This window comes from Exophiala spinifera, assembly GCF_000836115.1.
Source record: "Exophiala spinifera strain CBS 89968 unplaced genomic scaffold supercont1.7, whole genome shotgun sequence".
Taxonomy (NCBI): domain Eukaryota; kingdom Fungi; phylum Ascomycota; class Eurotiomycetes; order Chaetothyriales; family Herpotrichiellaceae; genus Exophiala; species Exophiala spinifera.
Window position 1 is genome coordinate 2,130,503 of NW_015622519.1, and position 25,967 is coordinate 2,156,469.

Genomic DNA, 25,967 nt, shown 5'->3' on the forward strand with positions numbered 1-25,967 from the left:
TACTCCGTACTCCGTATCAGAAAACACCACTCGCCAGTCGAGCCTCGTCGCTCGCCCCCTCTACCTGAACCGTTCTGCCAGGTTCATTGTCCAACCTGCACCCTCACCAGCACCAGCGTCTCCCATCTCAACATCTCCTTCTTCGCCCTTGTTGGCCCCAGCATCATCCTCCATCTCATCCTCCTTTCTTGCCTCCTTGGCTCTGACTGCACGTCGGGAGGGCCGCTTCAGGCCAAGCTCGGTAGCCTTGGCTTCACATCTCTCACAGTTATTGGCGTTCGCCAGGACATCAATCTCCCGTCTTGGGAACCACTCATTGGTACCTGGCACCACTCGAACATTCTGCAAGTTGCCCATGTCTGCGTTGAAGGGAATCTCGATGAGGCTCTTGTCGCTCATCGTGTTCACGTCTTTGCCAACCGCAGTCAGCTGGTTGTAGATGTCCCAATATTCGTCTCCTCTCGTCGTCAAGAAGTGTATTTCAATTTTGAGGTGCTCTGCCTCTCCCTCCACGACATTGCTTTGCCACCATTTGGCGTATTCGTATGGTTCGTCCCAGTTGATGGTCTTCCAGCGGTTGTGTTCGAGGTCGTGCCTGCTGGTCGACGTTTCTTGCAGAAGGATGATGGGAGGATCTGGTCTCTCGTTGGGCGCCCCGTTCAGAAATCGGTAGTCGTTCCAGAAGAGCACACCGGCGACAGTCTCATTCCAGAGCTGCGTTCTGTCTCTGACTTCGGAAATGGGAACAATGATTGGAGGAGTGGTATTGGTGTTGCCTCCAACGATTCGCACTTCAAAGTAGTAGCGATAGTACACCTCTTCAGCCATGGTGAGAGTTGTCGTTGTTGGATTTGAAGTTCTGAAGATTGAAAGGTGAAAGATGAAATTTGAAATCGGTAAAAGTGTGAGTTATTGAAGAGTTTGATTCATGTTCACTGCCTCATCGTCTTCTAGCTTGGCGACAGACGCAGGTGGTTGGGATCAGACGCTGCTCCTTCAATAAGATGGTCGGATGCGATTGATACATTCAATGAGCCCCTCGAGCCATTTGTGTTTTACTGACAACATAGGCACCGAGCGGTCGCTAGCAGGAACGAACACCCCTGAAGCAGCAGCATATGACTTGAATATGCCGGCCAGCTATGCCTTTTCAAGGCCTACATTGTCTTGCTGTCGCCCCCTATTGTCTATTGGATACGTCCAGTATCTTCGAGATCACGTCCACATGGTCATCAACATCGTTGACAACTGGTTGTTGGTATTGAGGGGATGCTCGATGCTATTGTGGTTTTTCAATCTGTGGCATATTCTTGATTCCTCATTGAGCTTCACATGAGAAGCTGCACTCACTGAACACCACTAAGGGATATTTGTTTGATCCCTGAATTTTTGTTCAACATCTGCTTTACCGCAGCCGCCGTCTTGGTTCAGTTGGTTTGTGCCTGGCCAGCCAGACTGATGGGACCAATACCTCACAGTGTTCACACTGTCTTCTGGCGCCTTGGGTGAGGAGGCAGCGCTGCTCCTCTAACACCCAATTTGGGGTCTTATCATGCGCTGATGAAGTGCACTTTCTGTGATAATTCCACCGAGTTTCAGGACCTGAGGGGTAGACACTTCCTCATTCAAGGCGCCCTTCTTTTTTGGCATTTTGGCATTTTTGTGCGTGTTCGATCCTCGATGGGTACGCGGGGGTTTTTTTACGTTCCCAGTCCCCAAACCTCTACAGCTATATATATCTGTCGAATTGGTAATCGTTGACGCGAAAACACCCCATTGTCATCCTCTGCCCCGGCGAAGATGGAAAGAAACTTCCCTCGCGCACCTCTCTTCTATCTCCAATATGTTCCATGAGATGTCGAATGTGAACATCCAGTACTCTGTCTTGAACTGAGCAAGCTCTGTGGTGTTGGTATTGGCAAAATAAAACAGAGAAAAGTCGGAACTCCAGCGATACTAATCGGCTACCTATGCACAAGAAGCTCTTTATGCCCTTGAAGAATATGGAAGTGCCAGCATGATCGACGCAGGTTGAACGTGGCCGAAAGGGCACAAGTGGTCCATCAAGGAACTCGAGTGTAGTCGTCCGGCTTCCCAGACTTACCGGGCTCCCGAATTGGCCGTTCAGTGCTGGCATATGGCCCGCGAGGAAGACGTCGACTGGAGAATTGCTGCTCTACTATATTCGTGCCGACCAGGCGCGTAGGACAACGGTGTTAACCGCCCTTTGGGCGATTTGTAATTCTCACAAGGGAGACCCGGACCCCAATAGTCCCCTTTGCCGACATTAGTCTTGGATCGATGTCGAATTAGGGTGCCAGCTAAGGTCATCACTTGCTGTAGCACCGGCAGTCGGCTACCTGGCCAGCACGAGCATGCAGGGTCCGTGATCCCCAGTGCACAGTAGCGGCTGTTGAGAGCGATAACGCACCATTAACGGACGGATCATCTGCACCGACCATACAGAACAGAATGCTGCTGAGCGATGCAGACACCGGCCCCATGCTAGTGGTTATGTCAGCAAAAGTTTGCTTCGATTTCGCAAGAGAAGTGGGACACAGACGGCTCCCTCGCCTTTGCTATCTAAAGGCTAACTTTACCGGGATATCTCTACCCTTGTCTACCTAGGTATGTATGCTATTCTCGTCGACTTCGCTCCCTCTTTTTATCCTATCTCCGTCCGTCTCGCGGTGCGCATGATGCTACATGAATACATAAATGCCGTGGATTGCATGAACTGGCCAGGCTTCTTTCTTCGTCGTACGGCACACAACAACATCGGTACAATGCGAGCGTGAGAGAGTGATTTAGAACATGTGCCAGTAGGCGCTCGTTTGTCTGCGACTTATTTTGATTTCCCGGAGATCGACTCAAATGCCCGAGCAAAACTTCCTCTTTATCCACAAAGACGCTGGATCGAGATCGCTATCTCGCAGCTACGACGAGGAGCGTCACAACCTCCGCCGCCATGTCCGCCTCAATCGACCCGCGCCGACTCCCGCCAAAGCAAAGCGCGGTTTCGCACTCGCCAGCGGGAAATGGGCCAGATTGATGCCCAAGACACCCGTGCCGGCACCTGACGTCGCTCTACACCCCGCTCCTCCACCAGCGCTCGCGCCCGACGAAGATTTCCAGGGTGAAGAAGACCAAATCAGAGCGAAACCCAGGACCAAGCCCAAGACCAAGCCCAAGCTAGGAACCGAATCTGAGGACTTCAAGGCTGAAAAAGACCAGATTCAAGTCCGAGCAAAGTCCGGCGCAGAGCTGGGGACCGAATGTGCGCTCTCGATGATCAATGGCAACGCGACCGACCCGTTCGGCACGAGCAGCGTGACCATCGACCGCAGCGTCCACCGCCTACTCCAGTACTTTCTCAACGTGTCGCATCCGCGCAACTGGCACGCCGAAGTTCGCGCATCCAAGGGAGAGTACAGGTTCCGACACTTTGCGCGCGGGCGCATCATAAATTGTCTAAGGAATGAATCTAGCATGTACGCCCTGCTCGCCTCGAGCGCGAGCCAAATACACTACTTTGAAGGGACCACGCCGCCCGTGGACCCGGGCACCTTGATTGGGAAAGCACTCCACGCAACGAGGGAGCGGGTCTCCCAGACTATGACCAGCGACAACAACGACCACAATAACAACCACGACGACAACCACCCCACGGTCGTCGACATAGACCTGGTCTTCGACATCCACGCACTTGCGAATGCAGATTTCTTTCGCTTTGACCTCCACGCGGCAAGGATTCATATCCGGGTCGTGGCGCAACTGATCCACCAGCTCGGCGGGACGGGTGCTCTGGACCGCGCGTGGAGAGAATGGTTCATAGCCGGCGACGAGTTCATAGCGGCCGAGGTGTTTGAGAAGCCCTTTTTCCACCACAGTATTTGTGATCCGGGATCTTTGCGCGAGGCCGGCTTTGACTCGCGTCCGGGTTCTTCGGCTGCACGGCAACACGTCTACGAAGCCACGATACTGGACAACACCGATGCTTTCGTGAACAATCCGGACCTGAGGGCGTCAGCTATCGACATCATCGAAGTAGCGCAGGAGATGCAGTGGCAGGCGAAGATTGCCCAGACGGATGGATCGAAACTGCCACAAGAGCGTGTGCGGTGGCGCCACCTCCGTGCTGGGGCGCTCCGGAGCCGACTCCTCCATCTGGACTCGGCAGACGAGGAAGCGGAGGTGACGCGTCTGGCTCTCTTGACCTGGATGTACATGGTTACGACTGTCGTCGGGCGCCGGAGGACAATGAAAGTCATAGCCTCGCGACTATATCTGACGTTGAGAGCCAGGTTCAGATCCAGCGGCACTTGCAGTGTCACTGGTGGCGGCGGCAATGTCGCACGCAACGGCGACAGCTTTCTCCTGTGGGCGCTGTTGACAGGTGCATGTGCTTCGGAAGGCGATCGAGGACTGAGGAAATGGTACTGGGACGCCCTGAGCTCATCGTATAGTCTGGCGTCGAAGGCAGAAGGGAAAGAGTTGACTGCAAGTGTGGTCTTCAAGTTGGTCGGTCAATTCTTGTATTGTCCTGACGTGCAAAGACCGACGATAGAGGACTTGTTGAGGGAAAATGCCGTCGTCGGTGTGGGCGTAGGAGATACATCGAATCCCATTTGACAACAATGTGATCAAACTACTTGCTCTGTGTGTGGGTGTCATGTGAGGTGCACATCGGAGTGAAGCATACGTCGTCATTATTACTCGTCTTCAGTCATCAATCGGCGTCATTATGTAAAAGAGCACCCAATATGGCCGCGAACCTGCGCGCTATCTCCCAATGCCCAATACGTCTAAGGAGATCAGTCAGACCACACAACGCCGCATTGATCTCGGCCGTCGTAGGAAGACCGTGCTTGTAGCCGTTGACCTGAAATAGCAACAAGGCGGGATTGACCCCGAGTAGTCTGAATTCAGGGAAATCAAGGCCCTCGGTCGTGACGGCCTTGTTGGACTTGCCGTTGCTGGCGCCGTCGACTGCCCGCGTGCCGAAGCGGGTGTAGCAGAACCAGGCGATGCCGGCTCTGAACATGGCGCGGGGCACGTGGATCGCGGGCTCCGAGCCGAGCGGCAGGTCCTCGAGTTTCTTCGCGACGATGGCGCCGTGGATGACACAGCGCTTGGCGTTGTTCGAGTTTGCCCAGGTCGTGACGGCGACGCGGTCCTCGCCCGATAGCTGCGACCCGTCGCGGCCAATGGCCTTTTCCAAAAGGTCAAAGTCGGCGCAGATGGACATGTACGCGAGGTGCCACAGGATGATCATGTCCATGTGGTCTGCCTTCCACGAAGGCGCGCCCAAGAGGAAGCGGTTGAAAAAAGTGTTGAGCAGGTCCGAAAGGTCTTCCATCGTCGTGGGGGACGAGCGCGCATCAATCCTGTTCTCGACGATGTTGACGCAGATACCCTCGAGGACCGTATACGCGGTGAAGTAACTGCTCTGCGGCGTCGAGAGCATGTCGAAGTCGATGTGGGCGTCGACTGACGCCGGGGTATTGTTGTCGATTTCGAAGTTGCTGGCGTCGTCGAGGTACGCCTGGCGCCATTCCTCCGCCTTGGAGGCCATGAACATCTGGCTCGACGCCGCCACGGGCAGTTGGCGCGAATTGTGCCGCAGGAACGGCTCGTGGTGGAAAATGCTCGCGAGCTCGGCGTCGTGGATGTGCACGGCCAGTGCGATCCGGATGAGCTCTTCGTTCTTGGCCCATTCTCGCCACTGCTTTTCCAGCTCAGCCGGCCCGAGGCTGAGGTCGAGTCCTTTCAGCTTCTTTGTTTTGAACGTCGATAGACGTCGGGCCCACGAGATCAAAGTCCCGTTGAAAGTATCCACGATCGAGAGATGCCTGGGTTCTCCGGAGAGCAGCCCGAAGGTCTGTCCGATTATCGCCGTCTGGATGAGCGATATTTTCTCGTCGGTTCCGCGAGAGATGAGACGGTCCCAATTGGCCAGGACGGCCTTGTGTAGGCGTTCAAAGATTTGTACTCCTTGCCGAATGGCGTGCGCTGAACCTGTGAAGAGGCTGCCCACGGAGCATATGGACAACAGAACCATCGAGTTGGCCTTTGAAGGGCGGAAGGTCGGAGCGTGAACTACGGGGAACACTGGGTGGAATTTTGCAAAATAAGATCTCACGCAGAGGTTGAGAAAGTCTGATGACGGGAGACTCTGCTCAACCGAGCGGATCAACAGACTTTGGTGCAGTGTTTGGCGATAAGAATCGTCGACTTCGACGTGGGAGGCTGGAGGGGTCGCGGGTCCCGATTGGGGGACTTCCTCCTGCCCTTCGTCGTTGGGAGTGAACCACAAATGCTGCATGTTGTTCACGGGTTTGTACGTTGACGAACCGAACGTCGTGAACGGACTATCTGGCCAGCCAGGTCTAAGTTCCGCCATACTTGTGGCAAGTGGTGTATCAAGGATGCCTGTGTGAAAATCGAGATCGGTGGGTACGATCCAAGATGGAAACTGAGCCTCAAAATCGAGAGCGTCCAGAGAAGGATCAAAATTGTTAGGTAGCGGTTCTGGTATAAAGGGCCCGGGATAGCCATCCTGATGCTGCTGCTGCTGTGGAACGTCTGCAATCTGGTAATCCGAGTTGCTATTGCCGAAAGTTGATACAGAAAGATTCATGTGATTACTGCCCATGCCGTCGATTGGTAGGCTCGGCGGCTCCGAGGATACTGATGGCGCAGAGAGAGAGATCTCGGTTGCCGAAACAGCTGGCATTGGTGCGGTCTGCACAGAATCGGTTTCGACTGAGATGCTGCTTCGATGATGTGGCTTCTCTCGATTATCTTGGCTAGACGCCTCATCCAAGTGATCCTTCAAGTGCCGAAGTAGAGTATCACTGCACCTGGTCAGCCTGCAACCCGCCAACTGGAGTTGAATTGCGTCGAGAAAGTAGCGACGTATGACCTGATGCGTGAGTTTGGTTGCTGTAAGCTGAATCTGCTGTCAAGACGTGTAGGACGACAACTCTGGATTTGTTCCGGCAGGTAACAGGCTCCGGAAAGAGCCTCTTCAAACGTTGCCTTATGCGACAGGACTTTGCGGTTCATGCCATACGTCGCTACTGCTCGTACTCACAGACAATGTCAATCACTTACTGACGACCATACTTTCGCCCACACTTGGCGCATTTGAACGGCTTTTCTTTGGTATGCGACCTGATGTGCCTCTCGAGATGATCTGTCTTAGCAAAGGTGCGACCGCATGTCATGCACTGTCGAATCTTGGGCGCACGTCGGGTCTTAGGAGTATCATCGACGCTGTTGAATACCGAAAGTTCAGGCATCCCTCGGACAGCTGCTGACCTTCGATGTCTTAACGAAGTCGCTGTCTGGTTTGCGCTGTGGGCTCTGGCGTCTAGGGTATCAGATCACGACGGAAGTTTAGAAAGAAAGATGTCGCGACGGGCGACATTGTGGGGTGAAAGATGTGGACGAGGAAGACGCGGACGGAGAAGAGCTGGGGAAGTGGCTGCGCCAGATCGCGGGGGAATGTGTTACTGGCTTGAGACATGCTTCAGTGACCACTCCCAGGACTTATCTGATATTCCGTACGTTGAAAAGGCTTCCGTTAGGCGGGAGACATTGTACTATGGTCCAATCATCCGTTTGTGCTATGGAGTGTCAGGGTAGCAAGAACTCGACTGCCTTTTCAACCTATCCAAAGATGCCACTTTCTCTGAGGCCTACTCAAACGCCTACGGCCTGCGGTCCTCACGATCTCTGCCGTGTGAACTGGACTTGATTGCACGAATCTGCTACTACAAAAATAAATTGCGGATGTTCCGCGGCCTATGTCTCAATCCCTCGAGTTACCAGAGTCCACGTCCCACATTGTCCCTTGCCGGTGTCCGCGTCCCACAACTACCGAACGTCCCACATCGAGTCCTCAAGAATCAATCTGGGCGGTTCCAGGCCGCCGAGTCCCCAGATTTTGTAAGTTGATCTAAAGCCCCCATGGAGAGCTATAAGAGGCTATTCGAGTATATTATATCTGGTCCTGGCCCAGACTTGGCTCTTTCAAGACCTTCAGCGCCGGCACAGAGGATTGGGTTCAGGGTCTTGCCGGGAACTCACGAGAGTGGTTCGAAGTATCAATCGGGAGGTCGTCGCCATGTCACCAGAAACAGCTTCTATCGAGGAGACCGGGGTTGTTATATGTGGTGGAGGCCCAACGGGGACTGCACTTTCGGTACTGCTAGGCATTCTGAACATACCCAACATTGTCCTGGAACGAGAAAAGACAATCACCACAGATCCTCGAGGTATAGCTCTCGATGAAGATGGCATTCGAATACTGCAGTCCCTTGGGATTTATGACCGCATTTATACCGAAATTGGCACTTGTAAGTATCTGCTCCGTTAGGAGGTATTCTTCGCCGGGTGACTGACGGCAAAGGCATGGAGAAGTTCAACTTCGTAACCGGCGACGGAACGGATCCGAGGAAGAAACCGCTGTTGTCGATGAAGTACGTGACAACAGAAGGCGGCACAGGTCATGTCGGCTTCATTTGTCACAAGCAGCCGGCCATGGAGAAGGCGATCAGAGACCAGATCCAAAGAACGCCGTCATGCAGCTTAAGAACAGAAGCCACAGTCACAGGCGTCAGTGAGGACGAGGGCTATGCATATGTTGATTACGTTGACGCCCAAGGGTCATCGCATCGCATCAAAGCCCCGTTTCTCGTCGGTGCCGATGGCAAGACTGGCTATGTTCGTAAGATGTATCTCGAACCAAGGGGCATAGTCATGGCGAAGTCGGAGAGGTAAGCCATGAGGAACCTTAGATCTCCTAGGTCAGCATCAGCTAATGTCGGTCGGAACAGGACGAGTTATGAGGAGACTTGGGTCGCGTTGAACTGGCAGATAACGCTGCCAGATGAGAAATCACATCCTGATTTTCCGCTGTGGAGACTCGGTTACACCCCTCAGGAAGTGTACGACCTATTTTTCCCGAGGGATTTTCGGTTCTTATGCAATCCCAAGCGGCCTTCAGTTTGTGGAAGATTCGGTCCACCAGCAGATCGATTATGGCGCTTCGAGTTTGTGGTCCAGAAGGACGAGGACGGACAGCAAATGGCCAAATTCGAGGAAACCAGTAAAATCATCTACCCATATATAACACATCCAGGCAGCCGCTATGGTCTGGCACAACCCGTGAGATTCCCCGAGGATTGCATCAAGACCCTCCGGTCTCGACCTTTTTCTTTCGTGGCAAGGAGCTGCAACAAGTGGGCGCTAGGAAGAGTCATTTTGGCAGGCGACGCGGCTCATGTCTTTCCTCCCTTTGGTAAGTTTAGCCAGGCATCAGGCATCAGGCTCTCCCGCTCAGCGTTCTGACGATGACCATTTAGGCGGCCAAGGCATAGCTTCAGGCTTTCGAGACGCAGCTGCATTGGCTTGGAGACTCGCTTTCCTGCATCGCAATCCGAAAGCTGATCACCACAAAGTCCTTGCGGCGTGGTACAGGGAGCGCAAGCAGCAACTCGATCGCTCGCTCGCGGCGACAGTCCGGAATGGCGAATATGTGACTGAGTCTGATCCATTCAAAGTCTTTCTCCGAGAGTGGTATATGTGGGCAGTTCAACTGATACCTGCTTATCGAAAACAGATTGAATTGGGAGCTCGCGCCGCTGGAATGACCAAGTATCAACATGAAGAAGGCATGCCCTTCATTCCTGAGATGGAAGGCGGCCTTCTTCTGCCACAAGTGTATGCATACGACTTCAAGACTCGGAGGGTGTGTTTCACAGATGACTTGATTTTTGCGCCTCACAAGACAGGCCTCTTCCAGCTTCTCATCCTACCTGATAGCGTCGACGATTGCAGCAGGCTCATAAATGGTATCAACGAAGTAGACCGCGTTTCGAACAACTTGCTCTCGTCGAACGAAGCCACTATACTCTTACAGTCCACGAAGGTACCAACAGGGTCGACGGCGTTTCCACAACAAGATATAGCTCGGCTTGCAGCAGGCAATGAATTTGCGGCAGATTCATTGCTATGCAGAAACCGTCCTGATCCCATCGGGTACGATGAGTATAGGCTCCATAAGGAAATCAGGGGCCGAAGGTATGTCATACTAAGACAGGATCGGTTTGTTTTCGCAGCCTGCGACACGATCGTAGAATTAAAAGGCGCAGCTGGCCGACTGGCACCGAGTTTGTCACTGCCGTCGTGATCTTTGCTTCATGGGGTACTGATCTGCCCGGTTCCAGTAGTGCTTTCTTCTCCCACATGTTGATCTTATTTATGGATTGTGTACATATAAAAATGGGCTAGCTTTACTTTGAGAAATCTGGGTAGCTGTACTTTCGAGGCAGAAGGCGGTAGATTAGTCAAATATTAGTCAAATCTGCCCTGCATTAAGGGGGGATTTACTCCTCGGAGTAGTGCCCATAGGGCATCCCGATCCCACTTCTCTTCGGCCATAACCCACTATTTGGACATGGACCAGGACGGATTCACTCGGATGCGGTGCTAGATCTAAGATTCCGTATCATGATGGTCCACAATGCGGTCCCTGCTCTCGATGTCCGAAGATACGACGCTGCCTTCAACGAGCGGTGGCGATACCCGAATATTGTATCTCCTTTGACAGTCAGGCTTTCCCGAAGTCATGCGACTGAAACCGTGCCTAGATTTGGAAACCGTTGTAAGCGTCAGATTCAATTGCCATGGTTTGGGTTAGCTCAGCCTCCTCTGCTGTACTGTACGGAGTAGATACTCGAGAATTTGAACCAATGGACTGGAATTTGCCATGTCCCCCACTGGGTCTAGAGTGCACATGCCGCCGTCATGCAAGGGTTTTCTTAGCGATGCGGATACGAGCATGTCCAGGGTATTTGGTATCGCGCCAATCGTGAGTAATGTTGGGCTCATTCCAGCCCGACGCAACGGAACAAAGGCCAACAATAAGGGATGGCTTCGTATTTGGCCTATTCGAGACGCCCGCTTTTCGTATCGTAGTCTCTCAGGTGGTGGAGGCAGCTGAACTTGTCACCGCTCAACCGATGATAGGTTACTTCAACCGCAATGACCCAACTATAGGAAGCATTCCCCCAAGTAAATTCTTGTGACAATGACAACAATCACTGTCCCTACATTCGCGGTCAATCTAAACCATACGGAATACTCTGCTTCATCTGTTCGCCAAACAAAACAAATCGAGACCTCACAAGAATTTACGCTCATCATGACATCCCTACTCGACCTGCCCACCGAAATCCGACTTCAGATATGGTCATACGTTGTCCAGCCGACCATCATTTACCCTTGTAGGTGTGGCAGAAGGTGCACGACGACGCAGAACCTGCCTTCTCGCGATGACAGCTGCTGCAGACCGCCGATGACATATGAGCTTTGCGACAACCGCATCTTGCGTGTCAATCATCTGATCTTCGCCGAAGCTCAACCGCTCGTTGACAAGGCCGGGAAAGATCGCGTCTTTGTGCTCTGCGACAACTTGAGCATCGACAAATTCTTCCAAGGTCTTGACCGAAGAGATTGGAAATGGGTCAAACACGTCACGGCCGAACTGTTCATTGGCTGGGGAAAAGACTGTAAAGACGACTGGTTCTTGACCCAAAGTCACAGATGGGCAAAACGATATGTCGCCGGATCACTCAGCAAATATTGCCAGGGGAGGGAAGTGAGTGTCCAGCCAGCCGAAGAGATCAAGGAAGACTCCAATGGAAGACGGACGTTGAAGGTGGATGTTTACCTCTCATGACACAAAACCATTCGCAATTGATGATCGAATTGGTCGGAAGCGTATCCGACTCGAGACTGAGATACAACGACAAGCCGCATGAGAGAGATTTCAGCTCACTGTCTCGCAAAGTTTTGCTCGAGCACATCTGATCTGAATGCGGCAGGAAACGCGAAAGGTGAAGTCTTCGGCCAAAGGTATTTCCGGCCGAGCACTCTCGCTTATCAGACCCTCCTTTGCCTTCTCCTTATCCTTATCCTTCGACATACGCAGTACTCCGTAACCCCCGGTCGAAACATCGAGAGTATCACTGCTCAGCAAACGGCACAAGCTTGATAACAGTTGACATTTTGGGACTGATTGTCCACGCCTATTTCTTTTGGATATGAATGGAGCCCGCAGATAATTTTCAACAACCTCGACTATCTTCTCTACCCCTATCGCTGAGAGGATGACTCGATAAGAACTCAGGTATCGTGTGTTATCTACCGACGGAGTGCGGTGTACGGACATGGGAGAGATGACAATCATCTCCCAGCCAACAGGCCCTACAGGGACAGATGCTGAACAGCGAGCTCTTCTTCTGCATGCACAGTACGTGAAACAAGTGGAAGATGGCTACGGCGACCAGAAGCTATCATCTACGCCTCACGAGCCCCTCGCGTTCAAGGTCGTTGCAGTCATGTACAGCTGGTTTGTGACGGGGATGCATGTTGCTTCTATCGGCGTAAGATACATCCCTTCCGTGCAAGACAGCTATGTCGGAGAGCTCTGCTAATCACGAAGCACAGGCTCTTCTTCCATTGGTATGCAACAACTTCCAATTTTGCGCCACAAATTACGTGAACCTAACACGAAGAACCCTCAGATCGAGTCCTACTACGACATCAAAGACGCCACGGCTGCTCTCATCTTCCCTGTTGGAGTGTCGGGCTATCTCATCGGCAACTCTCTCGTACACTTGGTCCACGTCAAGTTCGGCCGAAGAGGAATAGCGGTCCTCGGCACCCTCCCTCACGTCGTTGGAGGCATCATCCTCTCTTCCAAGCCCGGCTATCCGTTCCTTCTCGCGGCCTATTTCATCACCGGGTTTGGGACAGGGTTCTCCGACTCCAGCTTCTGCACCTGGGCCGCTGTAGTTCGGGGATCCAACAAGGTCTCTGGACTCATTCACGGGTCGTACGCTTTTGGGTGTGTCGTGGGTCCTGTGGTCGTTGCTGCTCTTGAGAAAGCGGGTCTCGGATGGCAGTACTTCTACTTTGTCATGGTCAGTCAAGTCTTGAAGAAGCCCACCAAAGAGAGAAACGAAAGAATACGCGCAGACTGACAACGGTATGACAACAGCTGGTGGTATTTGTCGTCGAGACTTGGACGTTGATCGTCGCGTTTCGACACGACGATGCCGCGACGCACCATTCCAAGCTATCTCCAAAACAGGATCCCGTCGGCGGCTTCGCTGGATGCAAGGAAGTCATCTTCATGTGTGGCGTGTTCTTCTTCGTCATCGTTGGCATCGAGAGTAAGCGAGCAGCTTCCCCCCACCACTTTGAACCAAAAGGTAGAGATGAGATGACTGACCGAGTCAACCTCCAGCATCTCTAAGCGGCTGGCTCACGAGCTACATGGAGCGGTCCCGGCATACGGCTCCGTCGGTCGCGGCTCTGGCCACTTCCCTTTTCTGGTGCGGCATGGTCCTGGGACGGTTCTGTCTCGGTCCTCTGACCAGACTGGCTCGTCTTCGAAACGTCGTCATCCTCCTCATCTGCACGTTGATCGCGCTGCAGCTTCTCTTCAGATTCGAAGGACCCCTGGCGTTGTCACTATGCCTCGCGGCCGGCATCGGCTTCGCCTCAGGACCGCTGTTCCCGTCGGCCGTATTGACCATGACGGCGAAACTGCCAACCGACATCCAGCTTCCTGCCGTTGCTCTCACGTGCGCGATTGGTCAGCTTGGTGGCGCCGGCGCCCCGTTCGTCATCGGCATCATTGCTCAATCGTCGGGCATCGAAAGCCTGTTTGACGTAGTGCTCGGCCTGTCCCTTGCTCTCCTTTTGATTTGGCTGGTTTTCTCACGAGCATGAACCGCGATATAACCGAGCCACAAGACTGCGAGTCGTTGAGACCCAGGTGTCGGCGTCCCGTCGCCTGGATCCAAGCTCCAATGCTATTCGGAACCTTGTCCCCCTCGAACATGTTTTCTCACACTTAAACGTCAACGTCCTCACACTTGACGTCCAACTCGCCAGATTCCCTAGTTAGTCACATCCGGGCCAGGTCCTCGTATGCGGATACTCGAGTGCGAGAACAAGGGCATTCAACCCCGTTCGTAGTCACGAATATACTACTGACTCCACGGGTGTAGATATATCACGAGAACAATACTAGTGGTTAAGAACCGTTCAATGCTGTGTAAGGTTCCTCTTCCCGATATGTAAACGACTTTGAACAGACTTGGAATATTCACCTTGCCAATAGAAATCATCAAATCTTGCCCGGAGGGGTACTCGTTGCATTTCGTCGTTTTATTATTTTCTTTATATTAAAGCTATGCTGTCTCATTCCGTCCTCACCACAGTACAGTACAGTACAGCACAGTGCAACACATCACAGCTACTCAGTGTGAGTCTCCGGTGCGTCCATGCGTGTACGTGAGTGCCGGGGAGTGCCGGTGCCACCACTACCACCGTCGCCGTCACTTATGCTCTAAAAGCAACAGCCGTACTCGTCGGTCCATAGTACGGATTAGGCGGCACAGTGCCCGTGTAATTTCCATGCTGCGTCGTGAAGCTCCCAATGAGAGTCAGGCTGTCGATCCTCCCCAGCAAGAACTCGAGCTGTCTATACGACGCACCAGGAACGTACTGCGGGATTTCGTGACCGGCCAGATCGACCGTGACCCACGTCAGACCACGCTCCGTGTGCGTCTTGCCCAACAACCCACCACCGCCGACTAAGCCCACGGGGGTGGCAGGGATCGGTTGGTTCAGAGTCTCTTCAAGGACGAACCCGATCGAAGGGTTGTAGGGGGTGAAGAAGTCGCCGCTGTTCATCGGGTCCTTTGTGAATCCTTGCTGACCGTTCCACGTCATGTTGTTGAGGGTCATGAGCGTGCCGTTCATGAGGAGGAGGTAGTCCAGGAGACCGCTGCCGACGATGACGTTGTTGGTGCGTTCTATTACAGATGGAAGAGCTTCGAAGCTGGACGGGAGCGAGGTGTCGCCTGGGTCCAAGAGACCGAGGGAGTCGTCGCCGCAGATTGTGTAGTCGGTGGGAGGGGCGTGTAGGGCTTTTTGCACGTCGCTTCTGTTGAAGTAGTTGTTGGGACCCTGTTAAGATACCAATTAGTGTCAGCTGGTCATTTCGTTTTGCAGGAAAAGTGAGAAATCAACGGACGGGAGTACGTAGGGAGGTTGGGGCTATTTTCGAACTTCCGCAGAGAGCTGGGAGCTTAGGGAGATCAAAACGTACATCACCAAGGGACGGGAAGCCGAGCTCATCCCAAAGGAAGGGACAAAAGTCCGTGAGGTGGTAAAGATTGAAGCACGGGTTGACGTAGATAGCTGCCGTAACTATATCGTCCCACACTTCGCAACCCGGTGCGGTAACGTTTGGAGCAGTGAATTTGCCCTTGGGCGGGAACGTCAGGGCTTCGGCCATAAAGTCGAAATAGCCACATTCTTCGGCGCGCTGGTTGATCGAGGTCATGAAGGATTCGTTAAGTGCAAAAACGGGAGCGTAGTTGTTCAAGTGGGTTACTGCGGGAGCTGCGGACAGAGTCAGTCAGAACGATTGAGAGGACGTGGGAGTGTGCTCATACCATAAATCTCCACCGCGTCAACACCAATACTGGGATCATTGATCTGAATGCCCTTGACATTGTAGTGGTCGGTGTCATTCAGGTCGAGAAAGTGACTTGCAATGTATGGAACGTACATGCCAGCGTAAGACTCGCCAGTAATGTATACTTTACGACCAGTCATGTTGAATGTTGTCATAAAGTTCTTCCAGAATCCGGCAAAGTCTTCAGCTACTTGTACCTCGCTCGTGATCTTGGGTGGTGCGCTTTTGGCCGCGGGAGACAACCCAGTCCCGACCGGCTGGTCAACGTAGACCATGTTGGTCAGGTTAGTCCAGGAGAAGGGATTTGGCTGCGGCTTGTATGTCCCTGATTGCCACAGGAACGGACCATGTTCTTGGAGCAAGCCGTCGAGAGAGCTGCACCCGGGACCACCGTTCAGCCAAATGGTGATCTCATCTCCAGCATCTGGATTGTCTGAGGGGAAGAACCAAAAGAAGAGCTGATTCTCGTTACTGGCATTATTGTTGATTGACAATGTACCTGCATAGGACTCGCCGATATCAAAGTCGACCAGAGGCACGCCAGTACCATTTACAGCGAACTCTGTTCAACTTCTTAGCTGCCATTCCACGACGTAGCTTCGGGGGTAGTCCTTACTCTCTGTCTCTTTGGTCAGGTATTTCGGTGATGCACGCTTGGCCAAGGAGTGCGTCTCGGGCGTGCTGGGAGTGAAAATCCTCTTTGGCGCACGCTTGTGAGGGTTCGACACAGCCAAAGCGCTGGTCGCAAAGCATGCGGCCACAACGGTCTGGAAACGCATGGTGATTCAGTATCGTCCGGCCCAAGGTAACAAAGGGCAGAAGAAGAAGAAGAAGAAGAAGAAGAAGGAAGAGAAGCACGCGAGCGACTGGCAAGGTCCATGAGGTGGCTCGTCGACATTTTGAAGCTCCAGCTCGTCTGCGAGCTCATGACGTACTTGGGGCCAGGTACGAGTTGATAGGAAGGTTGCATTGTCACTCATGAGGTTTAGATGAGCACAAGACGCAGGCTAACAGCAGGCTTAGTGCTTGGTGTAGCTTATTTGGATCCATCGCGACGTAGGCCCGTGGGACAATCGTTTCCTGTTGTAGCAGGTCGGTGAGGCATCGAAGAGCTAGCGACCAGGGATGTAACTGTGGCTAGGCAGACCTATGCCCGGGAGATCGAGTAGCTTGTCTCTGCGTAGCATTTCTCCGGCAGCTACCCGGCGCACCTCCAGGTCAGGATTTTGGGGGCTGTGGTGGCGACAACCGGTATCGTTCAGATGATAGTGAAGTTGTCTGTGATAGTGCTGGAGAGTGAAAGGAGTCTGCAGCCAGCGCTGTCGACACGACCCGTCCTCGTCTTCGGGCAAACGAGGTAGACGAGATGAAGCTGGGAGTAGATCTTCGCGATGGAGGGCACTTCTCGTAAGGCTTCCTGGTACCTTAGTGAAAGCACGGCCACTAAGTTAGTTGGGCGGACGAGGCGTCGCCCACTGTCACCTTATTAGGCGCCACCAAAGCTTGAACTTCAGGGCCTGGAAGACGCCTAGTTTTGCCTGAATCTGAACCAACAGGCAATCTTTCGATGACCTGGGGGCCCTTGTGATTCGTACTCGTACGAGGTATATCTGTAGTTCCGGGTTCCATTTTCGTGAGGTCCACGCGTACCCCGCGTGCTGCGAGGAGGGGCAAGTTGCCTGCGGTCTCTCACCTCTTCCACCTCTTCCACCTCACACGCGTGCATAAACCTCATACTCGTCTCTTCCGTTGTTAACCGAGGCAGTGATTCCTGGATCCGATACGTGGCCTGGATCCTTTTCGAGTACGACTGTCTTATTGCCGTGTGATCCGAGGCGTTACACTTCCAGATGTCGCGTGTGGAAGATGACCGGAGTCTGAATCATACCACCAACCGGTTGATCTCACCTTCTACAACATATCTCTCGCAGTTATCGACCATCTTCCTTTGAAGCAGCCTTCGCGTGCGGTCCCTCTCGATCATCTTGGTTGCTGCCACTGCCGCTTCCCTTTCCCGCCTCTGGAGCGCATCGCTTTCGTCAGCTCCCAGATATTGAGATTGGGACAAGGTAAGTACTGCTTAGGCTCACCTATCTTGTCGGTCGACTTGGGTTTATGGGAATTATCATTCTTGAGATCACAAGTATCATCAGCCTTGGCCTCGTTGCTAGTCTGGTAGGCTCCTTCTTTCGCTTTGGTCACAAAGTTGGACATGGTTGTGGTATCGTGAGCTGAGTTCTATCGGTGGAGGTCTTGTGAGAGATGAGTATTGGCAAGGGCCAACTAGGAGCTATGTATATACCGGGAGAAGTACAAACCAGGATCTTCACAAATGACACGACACCCAGCACACCCAGTCGACCCGGGACGATACGGCAACCTGAGGAGTTCCCAAAGCCAAGAATTCTGCCGTCATCATGATCATACGTGTCTTGGTAAACAGAATCCCCTCGAATCCCCTCTGAGGATGAGTACGACGACTACGACTACGACTACATATTGTAGCACGGGGCGATTCGTGCTTGAACGTAGGTTTGGTTAATTGGCAGCAAAAGGAGGTGGATTTTCACATGATGCAACTGTTCTCTCTGGAAGAAAGCATTGATACACCGAGTTCCGATCGTGTTAGAATTAATACATAGTCCGCCTCTCTAACATCACGGAGTACAGCTGCACATTGAATTCTACTTCATTTTTCAGTTCTTGGAGCTGCACCGTACCCATCCAGCTCATTCCTGTACATGCCCGACCGGTCCACTTGCGCTACCCATGAAAGCCAGTGTTTCTGCTCTGCATGATTGATTGTGAGTTCGCAGTCCACGGCCTCCTGTTCTGTGAGATAGACGATCTCGAGCTCCGAGTTGTCCCGTTGCGTCATGGCTGTGGTCTGTATATCTGCGTCGCGACGGATATGTACAGCGCGCCACACGACATCCTCGAGGCTCTCGGCCCATGTTGCGTAACCGTGCCCACGTATAAATACAGCCTTTTGCTCCGGCAGGACCGTCGGCGTGTTATGACGCCTCGGCTCCTCACGTTGGGACCGGTGTAGTGTCATTGCCAATTCGTCGCCGAGGTATTGTGTGTTAATCAAGAGATTTCTAGGGTGCGAGGCAGGCAGGTTGACGTAGTACCGTGCAATGTCGAAGATCGGGGGCGAATAACCGATGAACCCGGCCATCAGATAACTCGGCTGCAGCATGCTGTTCCAGCTGCTACAGAGACCGTACGCGATGGCGCTCGCGCAGTGAGAGTGCAGAACGCTCTGTACCCCGGGATAGGCCTTGTAAATAGAGCTGTGCGCGAAGATCTCGGACACTGCGGAATGCTCGGACGCCTTTGCGAGCTCCGGGTATGGATCATCAACGGGAGAGCCATCTGCTACGTTCCACTGGCTCAAATCCTTCTTTGATGAGACGAGAATGGCAGGGAGATTGCTGGTGAAGAAGGTCGAAGGATCTTGAGGATTGCGAACTGAGACCTGGCCATCTTCGTCCAAGACTTGGTGTTGGTGGAGGATGTGAAATGCCGTGATGAGGTGGGAGAGGACTTGATCGATCTCGTTGTCGCTGTCTATATCGGGATCCATGACAGGCCTCAGGGACTCGTGCAAATTCTCTCGGCGACTATCGCTTTCTGCCAGATGTGTGATCGTTGTCTTCTAGTTCCAAGCCTGTGTCCTTGGTTTCTTTCGAGCAAAGCTATCTGTCGTGATAGAAAGATGGCAGAGGACGAAACCATGTTGGGTCCAGCCGCAGGTAGTCTAATAGTCTCATCACACATCCGACGTCATTTCGATATGGGATTCAACTTCAGAGGGCTAGGAGTGGTCGAGGTATTCCACTGGTGAAATCTAGCATTCCCTGCAGAGGAGATCATTCCCTGTCTGATCTGGACGCCAGACCGTTCCTGGATGTCGGGCTGGTGCCTTTTACCGGCGAGCTGAGAAGGAAGTCATCTTCCGGACCTCAAACGATCTGAGACTGGTCGACTTGGAATCATGCCAGCAACGCACTGCTCTGGGGTGACGATTTATTTACATTCCGACAGGTACATCGCTCATTTACATCGACCAAGAACGAGAACGGGTGGCGTGACGAAGATTTATAAATTTCGGCAAGAGACATACTTTTATCAGTGAATCTCTATCTAGCTGCATCCAAAAATATATGAACAATGCGGTCTGAAAGTCCGTCCTTGTCTCAGCAGTTAGCACTAACCTGTAAGAGGCTAGATCGAGTTGATGTTGGTCCTCGTAAGTGCTCGACGCCGTCCAAACTTCACCCTGATGTCCTCTTCTCCCTGCTACATACCCTTGCACATCCCGTTCATCGTGTTGTCGAATCATGTTTTGAAATCTACAGTGCATGATGCGTTGCGTCTGCGCTCTCTCTGCTAGCGCAGCTCATTCCGCAATCATTTGGCTGAGGACATTCGCGCGGTAAGACTCTGATCTCTCAAAGAGCTCGTCATGTGTACCAGAATCGACACTGTGTCCCGCCTCTATCAAAAAGATCTTGTCGGCGTGGCGAATCGTGTTAAGCCGGTGCGCAATCACCAGCACCGTGATGCCTCGCGTCGCGACTCGCAAGTTGTCCTGCAGGGTTTTCTCGGTCTCTGCATCCAAGGCACTGGTAGGTTCATCCAGGATCAGAAGTCGGGGCTTCCGCACCAGGGCACGAGCGATGGCTAAACGATGCTTCTGGCCTCCTGACAGCTGACTTCCATTGGTGCCACAGAGGGTATCGAGCCCCTGGGGGAGCTGAAGAACGGTATCGTGGAGACTGGCCAATCTACATGCTTCCATCATCTCCTCATCAGACACAATTACCCCGGGACGTGCACCTAGTGACAGATTGAAACGTATCGTCCCATCAAACAGCACGCCATCTTGTGGTACGAGGGCAATATCGTTGCGGAAGGATGTCCCTTCCTGCTTGGAGATGTCCGCCCCGTCGATCAAGATCTTACCCGATTGCGGAACATACATGCGTTCTATGAGGGACGTGATGGTTGATTTGCCCGCGCCTGAAGGCCCCACTAGCCCACAGAAGTGGCCGGGGCGAATGTGAATGCTGAGGCCGCAGAGAGCAGGGGCAGATTGGCGGCCTGGATAAGCGAAATGGACATTCTGCAACTTCACGTCCATGCCCCTCGACTTATGTGGCGACACAGTCTTGGCCTCTGCACTGAATTCAATGTCGTCTTTCTTGCTGCCGGTCGAAGAACCCTGCACGGTTGCTGGAGATCCGAGTGCTATCACATTGATGACTCTAGCAATGGCTGCTCGGGCATTGGTGATCTCTGGAGCAAGTGCAAACATTTGAGTCCACAGTTGAGCACTAACCAGCAAAGAGAAGACCACCATGATGAACTGTGTCTGACTGTACATGCCGCTGAAGACTTGCTTAGATCCCCACCAGAACCCCAGTGCAAACGCGAGATTACCAACGAGGTATTGCAGAGCCAGCCAGATGTTGGCACGAAAACTGATGGCGGTGATTTCCCGTCGTGGCCCGTCGAGTGTGCGACGATATACCTGCAAGATCTCATGTTCTAGCGACAGCGAAGCGACAGTCTTGATCGAGTTGACGGCTTCAACACTAATCCCGACGGACTTGTTGAACGCGTGCTCGTGCTTGTCTGCGAATCGAGCCAGAGCACGCAGCTGCGTGAAGCCCACTCCAAGGAGAAGCGGGACAATCGCCATGCACACCAGGGCAATCTTCCAGGCTATGATCAATGTCATGATGACCGCCGCGACCAGATTGATGCAAATTGACAGAATGGTGCCGATAATGGACCCGCTCAAGCCGGCGATCTGGTTCCCGTCGTTGGTGATCAACCCAAGCAGACTGGACGGGGTTCGGTTCTGGGACTGATGCCACTGAACATCCTGCTCGAAGAGGGCACGGAAGAGGAAGACCCGGATGGTGTAGACGACCTTCTCGGAAACCCAGCCAAACCCGACCCAGCTCACTATGTTGGCGAGCAACTCGATGATAGCCAAAACGAAGAACATGAGGGCGAAGAAACGTCCACTGTCTCGAATTTGTGAAGGTGAGCGGCACGGACTGAGTCCGCTGACAGTGTGTCCGAAGATGACAGCGTCAGCACAGTACGCACCACCGACGATGCTGGCACCCGCGAGAGCACAGAGCGCCACGAGAGCGTGAGGACGTATGAAGCGCGCCATGGATTTTGTCAACATCCCGAGACTTTGATCTACCGGTCCGCCATCAGTTTCAGGCGATAGGTCCTTGGAAATAGGAATGTCGGCGCTCTCCTTGGTCACTTCGACCGACATATCGGCTTTGCTGTTCTCTTCGGGATCATGGTCTACTTTTTCCACTTCGGTCAAGCCGCTCAGCGAAACATCTTCGCTACCTCGACGGGTCGGGGACTTAGAGTCCAGGTTCTGTAGATTGACGAGCCCGGCGTAGGATCCTTGTCCGCTCATCAGCTCCGCGTGCGTTCCTTCTTCCAAAATGCGGCCGTTTTCCATGACGACAATTTTGTCTGCCTTCTGGATCGTGGAGAGCCGATGAGCAATTGAAATGACAGTCCGGCCTTCAGAACAGCGCTCCAAAGCATCAAGAATCTCCCTCTCACTTCTAGAGTCAAGCGAGGCAGTGGCTTCGTCAAGAATGAGAATTTTGGGGTTCTTGACGACACTCCTTGCAATAGCAATACGTTGTCTCTGCCCTCCGCTGAGGCTTGTGCCGCCAGACCCTACCATTGTGCCCATGCCATCTGGCATGTTCTTGACGAAACGTGCGGCGTCTGAGACTTCCATTGCTTGTTGGACCATCCTCACGATCTCTTCAACTATCGGGCCCTGCTCACGGGCAGCATCCATTACTGCGCGACCCTCTCTCATCGCCGCCGCCACGAAACCAAGCTGAGGTCCGAGAAGTGTGTCTTGAAGTCGCTCGTGTTCGGGCGCAGTTGAATTCACCAACCCGTGGGCAATGTTCTCTAGAATTGATCGATCCAGCAAGGTGGCTTCCTGCTGTACTAGGCCAATCATGCCTCGGACTTGTCGGGTATTCAGCTCGCGAAGATCATGGCCGTCCAGGACCACCGCGCCCTCGACGGGGTCATAAAGTCGAAGCAACAAGCTGGCTATGGTCGATTTCCCGCTACCTGAGAAGCCAACTATGGCAGTCTTTTGCCCTGCTGGAAGGTGTAGAGACACATTCTTCAGTACATCTTGCTCCGGTCTTGATGGATAGTGGAAAGAAACATTCTCCAGTCTGAACCCGCCCTCACTGTCGTGAGGTAGCCTCAATCCCGTATTTGCCGTCCCATCTATCACCGAAGGAGCATCGATGTCTCTCTTCAATTTGCCAAAGGCGGCAGCCGCCCCGGCAAAGATGGCCAGGAACGGGGTCATTTGACTGAGTATCAGTGTGGCTGTTGTGGGAAGAATAAGTACATGTCAGCGTTAAACAGGCTCCACGCTCATCGCTCGAGGAAGGGACTCACTCACCATCAACCAGGAGGAAAATGACGGTGAAAACTGCGCCTATCGTGGTATCTTTACCGCTGCCGGTAACGGCATCCGCTATCAAGTGGCTCCCTTGCCAGAATGCCAGGGCATCAGCGGCGTAGGCGATGAAATACATCAAGCCGGCCTGTATGCCGTTCGCCAGGGCCTTGTCGATTCCAGCCTTTCTCGCCGAGAGCAGGTGCGACGAAAAGCTCGCTTCCAGTTTGTCGTTTGCGTTGAATGCATGCACGACGGCGACGTTGGTCAAAGCCTCTGACGCGACGGACGATGCCGCGGCAAAGCGGTCCAACACTTGCGACGTGTACTTCTTGACAAAATAGCCTCCGACGAGCGACATGGAAAAGTAGGCCGGCACCAGCGCGACCAGGATGCCGGCAAGCCTGGGGATTTTGATAAAGGCGACGACGTACGCCGTGACAAAGAAGGAGATGCTCGACAGGCAGATGCCGACCTTCTCCGAGGTGCCCATGCGGATCATGGATATGTCGCCGTTCAGCCGTGACGACACTTCACCGCCCGGCCGGCCGTCGAAGAAGGCCGGGTCTTTCCGCAGGAGACTGCGCAGGTACTGCTCGCGGAGGCGTTGCGCAAGCCTGGCGCCGCCCAGAGACCAGCTCACGAGGTGGATGTACATGAAGCCGAACTGGGCGATGGCAAGGTAGATTATGTACAGAACCTTGTCGTTGACCGCGTCCTGGTAGTGCCGTGTGGTGTTGTTCGTCGACCCTGGACCATCCTCTGCCGCGCAGATCTGGGCGTTGAAATCGTCGAGAAGTTGACCGAAGATGATGCCAAGCAGAGGGAACGGGATACCAGAAGCAATGGCGCTGAGGACCCCTGTGACCAGGAGCAACAGGTCGAGAGGCGATGGTTGCGCCTGTACAAAGATCGCAAAGTAATCGAATGCTCCGTGGAACCGAGACATCTAGGTGTCTGCCGTCAGCATGGAGGTCCAGTCTCATGGCCATTCATTCGGAGTGTTTGGGAGGAAGCGAGGGGAAACGACAGCCACCACCAGAACCAACCTTGGTCGAAGTGAGTACTCAGCCCCTACTCCGTAGGGTGGTAAGCTGTACCTCTGGCCGCAGCTCTAAAGTCTGTCTATATCCAATACCGCCGCAAAGATGCTGGACGCGGAAAGCACAGTGCCCGAGTACACGCAAGGCACGATCAACAAATTCGAACCCAGGTATACGGTAGGAATATGAGTCCGCTAACAGGACATTCGAGGTTGTCGTCGACTGATTCAGCTCGGGTCAGGATGGGGTGTCAAGGGAGCACAACCATCGATGTGCTTCCATTTCTACGCAACAAACGGCCCCGGTCCGCAGACATACACTTCGGTCGGTCAATGTCCACAATGGCCAACGACGAGTATGCACATGCAGTATACTAATTGGGCCGTGGGGTCGTCTGGGACCGCAGAGATTTGTTTCCCTCACTGTCCCTATGATGGATTGTATCATTTGCCCGAATGGCCGCTTGGAAAAGGGAGAGACGATCCTCACGCATCCACGTTGACCGATATCGGGTTTGCAGTTCTCGGCACGATGGCGAATATCACGCGCATCCTGGCTGGGATGCGGAGTCTGTGTAACAGTACCATATGTGCTCATGTTCATGTCTTTTGCGGCGGTGGGGAGAGATGGATGATCTACGGGCTACTACCAACGTCCAAGAAGGGGGCCGCGTGGGCTGGATGGCCATGGAGACAAAGGGCCAAGAGAGATTAGATTTGATTGATTGGATTTTTTTTCTTCCTTTTGCTCATCGGACAACTTGACGTCGTATTCTGTCTCTTGGCTGATGTACATGGTTTGTCGGGTATTGATCGCCCCCGTTCCCCGTCAACGACTGAGGCGGATCCGAGGAGCTGAACAACATCAAGTACCAGCGGGATGGAGACGGCGGACAATCCAAAGATAAGATTTGATTGATTAGATAAATTACCGTGAGACAAACGTCAAGTCAACGTTGCATCATGCAATGTGTGATGGGGTGGACGGATTGACGATCGTCCCAAGTCATTGTACGTACAGTATTAAGTAAGTGGCAGAGTCCAAGGATACAATATCCAGTAACATAATCTTTCATACTAGCTGGTTAGTGGGTGGATTGGGGGCGCCCAGCTCCCTTGGCCGCTGCGGTCGGCCGTGATGATTGTGGACTTCTACTACGAGTACTACGATAATATTAATCCTAAATAGGACTCGGGTGCTACTCGGATAGTATACTATACGAACGCATACCCTGAAGTTCCGAAATGGACGTCCGAGTATGATGCGTGCTGAAAGAAATCGAATGTTGAGATGCTCCGTTCTTGCTTGCGCATTCCACTTCTGACACAAAGTATTGGAGTGAATGGTTTTCAGGGGGAAGAGGGAGTCCCGCTTAGAGGATCTAGAGCCCTCCACTTAACCCCTCCTCTATTACCGTGACGAGTTGGCGTCTTGGATATACACAGACTCCGGTGCTGGTCTCCGAGGGTGTTTTGAAACTTGAGGCTACAACTGATCTATAGTTGTCCCGATCACAGCATCCTTTACTTCGTCAAGGACAAGCAGACATCAATCAGCAAGCGTAGCATAGACGGAACTGATATAGAGTACAACAAGTTTGCGGTCTCGTAATACTGGATACAGTGTCAACCAGTGGCCCGCGCCGTGGTTAGTAACTTGCTTGCCACTAAGGGCTCTCTTATGCAAGCCTCAAATAGTTTAACTTGACTGAGCAGAGCAGTGCCTGGACAACACCTTCGTAGGCGTTAGCTGCTGACGCCAAAATACAAACGATAGGGATAAAGCTCACCGAAGTGTAGTGTTGCAGGCACCGCTGTAGTACATCTACTATCCATGCCTTCGACCTCTGTCTGCGCCATGAAAAGAT

The 25,967-nt window shown here is 53.1% G+C and overlaps 10 protein-coding genes across 10 annotated transcripts; 4 read left to right on the forward strand and 6 right to left on the reverse strand.

The window, feature by feature from the left end:
* Positions 1-60: 60 nt before the first annotated feature.
* On the reverse strand, positions 61-828 carry PV08_09770 (uncharacterized protein; the record flags this gene model as incomplete). The annotated part of the gene is made up of 1 exon (XM_016384086.1): positions 61-828. One exon carries the CDS (start codon positions 826-828, stop codon positions 61-63), a length of 768 nt encoding a protein of 255 aa, XP_016232709.1.
* Positions 829-2,874: 2,046 nt separating this feature from the next.
* PV08_09771 (uncharacterized protein) lies at positions 2,875-4,632 on the forward strand (the record flags this gene model as incomplete). The annotated part of the gene is made up of 1 exon (XM_016384087.1): positions 2,875-4,632. One exon carries the CDS (start codon positions 2,875-2,877, stop codon positions 4,630-4,632), a length of 1,758 nt encoding a protein of 585 aa, XP_016232710.1.
* A 97-nt stretch (positions 4,633-4,729) lies between these two features.
* PV08_09772 (uncharacterized protein) lies at positions 4,730-6,736 on the reverse strand (the record flags this gene model as incomplete). The annotated part of the gene is made up of 1 exon (XM_016384088.1): positions 4,730-6,736. The coding sequence occupies one exon, from the start codon at positions 6,734-6,736 to the stop codon at positions 4,730-4,732; it is 2,007 nt and encodes a 668-aa protein (XP_016232711.1).
* A 1,395-nt stretch (positions 6,737-8,131) lies between these two features.
* Positions 8,132-10,198, forward strand: PV08_09773 (uncharacterized protein; the record flags this gene model as incomplete). Its single annotated transcript, XM_016384089.1, has 4 exons — positions 8,132-8,363; positions 8,417-8,783; positions 8,844-9,307; positions 9,372-10,198. The coding sequence occupies 4 exons, from the start codon at positions 8,132-8,134 to the stop codon at positions 10,196-10,198; spliced, it is 1,890 nt and encodes a 629-aa protein (XP_016232712.1).
* A 900-nt stretch (positions 10,199-11,098) lies between these two features.
* On the forward strand, positions 11,099-11,749 carry PV08_09774 (uncharacterized protein; the record flags this gene model as incomplete). The annotated part of the gene is made up of 1 exon (XM_016384090.1): positions 11,099-11,749. The coding sequence occupies one exon, from the start codon at positions 11,099-11,101 to the stop codon at positions 11,747-11,749; it is 651 nt and encodes a 216-aa protein (XP_016232713.1).
* Positions 11,750-12,239: 490 nt separating this feature from the next.
* On the forward strand, positions 12,240-13,809 carry PV08_09775 (uncharacterized protein; the record flags this gene model as incomplete). Its single annotated transcript, XM_016384091.1, has 5 exons — positions 12,240-12,455; positions 12,520-12,534; positions 12,597-12,995; positions 13,073-13,247; positions 13,322-13,809. The coding sequence occupies 5 exons, from the start codon at positions 12,240-12,242 to the stop codon at positions 13,807-13,809; spliced, it is 1,293 nt and encodes a 430-aa protein (XP_016232714.1).
* Positions 13,810-14,424: 615 nt separating this feature from the next.
* On the reverse strand, positions 14,425-16,347 carry PV08_09776 (uncharacterized protein; the record flags this gene model as incomplete). Its single annotated transcript, XM_016384092.1, has 4 exons — positions 14,425-15,054; positions 15,197-15,492; positions 15,546-16,130; positions 16,185-16,347. 4 exons carry the CDS (start codon positions 16,345-16,347, stop codon positions 14,425-14,427), a joined length of 1,674 nt encoding a protein of 557 aa, XP_016232715.1.
* Positions 16,348-17,499: 1,152 nt separating this feature from the next.
* On the reverse strand, positions 17,500-17,782 carry PV08_09777 (uncharacterized protein; the record flags this gene model as incomplete). The annotated part of the gene is made up of 2 exons (XM_016384093.1): positions 17,500-17,588; positions 17,659-17,782. 2 exons carry the CDS (start codon positions 17,780-17,782, stop codon positions 17,500-17,502), a joined length of 213 nt encoding a protein of 70 aa, XP_016232716.1.
* A 475-nt stretch (positions 17,783-18,257) lies between these two features.
* On the reverse strand, positions 18,258-19,157 carry PV08_09778 (uncharacterized protein; the record flags this gene model as incomplete). The annotated part of the gene is made up of 1 exon (XM_016384094.1): positions 18,258-19,157. One exon carries the CDS (start codon positions 19,155-19,157, stop codon positions 18,258-18,260), a length of 900 nt encoding a protein of 299 aa, XP_016232717.1.
* Positions 19,158-19,973: 816 nt separating this feature from the next.
* On the reverse strand, positions 19,974-24,006 carry PV08_09779 (uncharacterized protein; the record flags this gene model as incomplete). Its single annotated transcript, XM_016384095.1, has 2 exons — positions 19,974-22,984; positions 23,061-24,006. The coding sequence occupies 2 exons, from the start codon at positions 24,004-24,006 to the stop codon at positions 19,974-19,976; spliced, it is 3,957 nt and encodes a 1,318-aa protein (XP_016232718.1).
* Between the last annotated feature and the right edge of the window lie 1,961 nt (positions 24,007-25,967).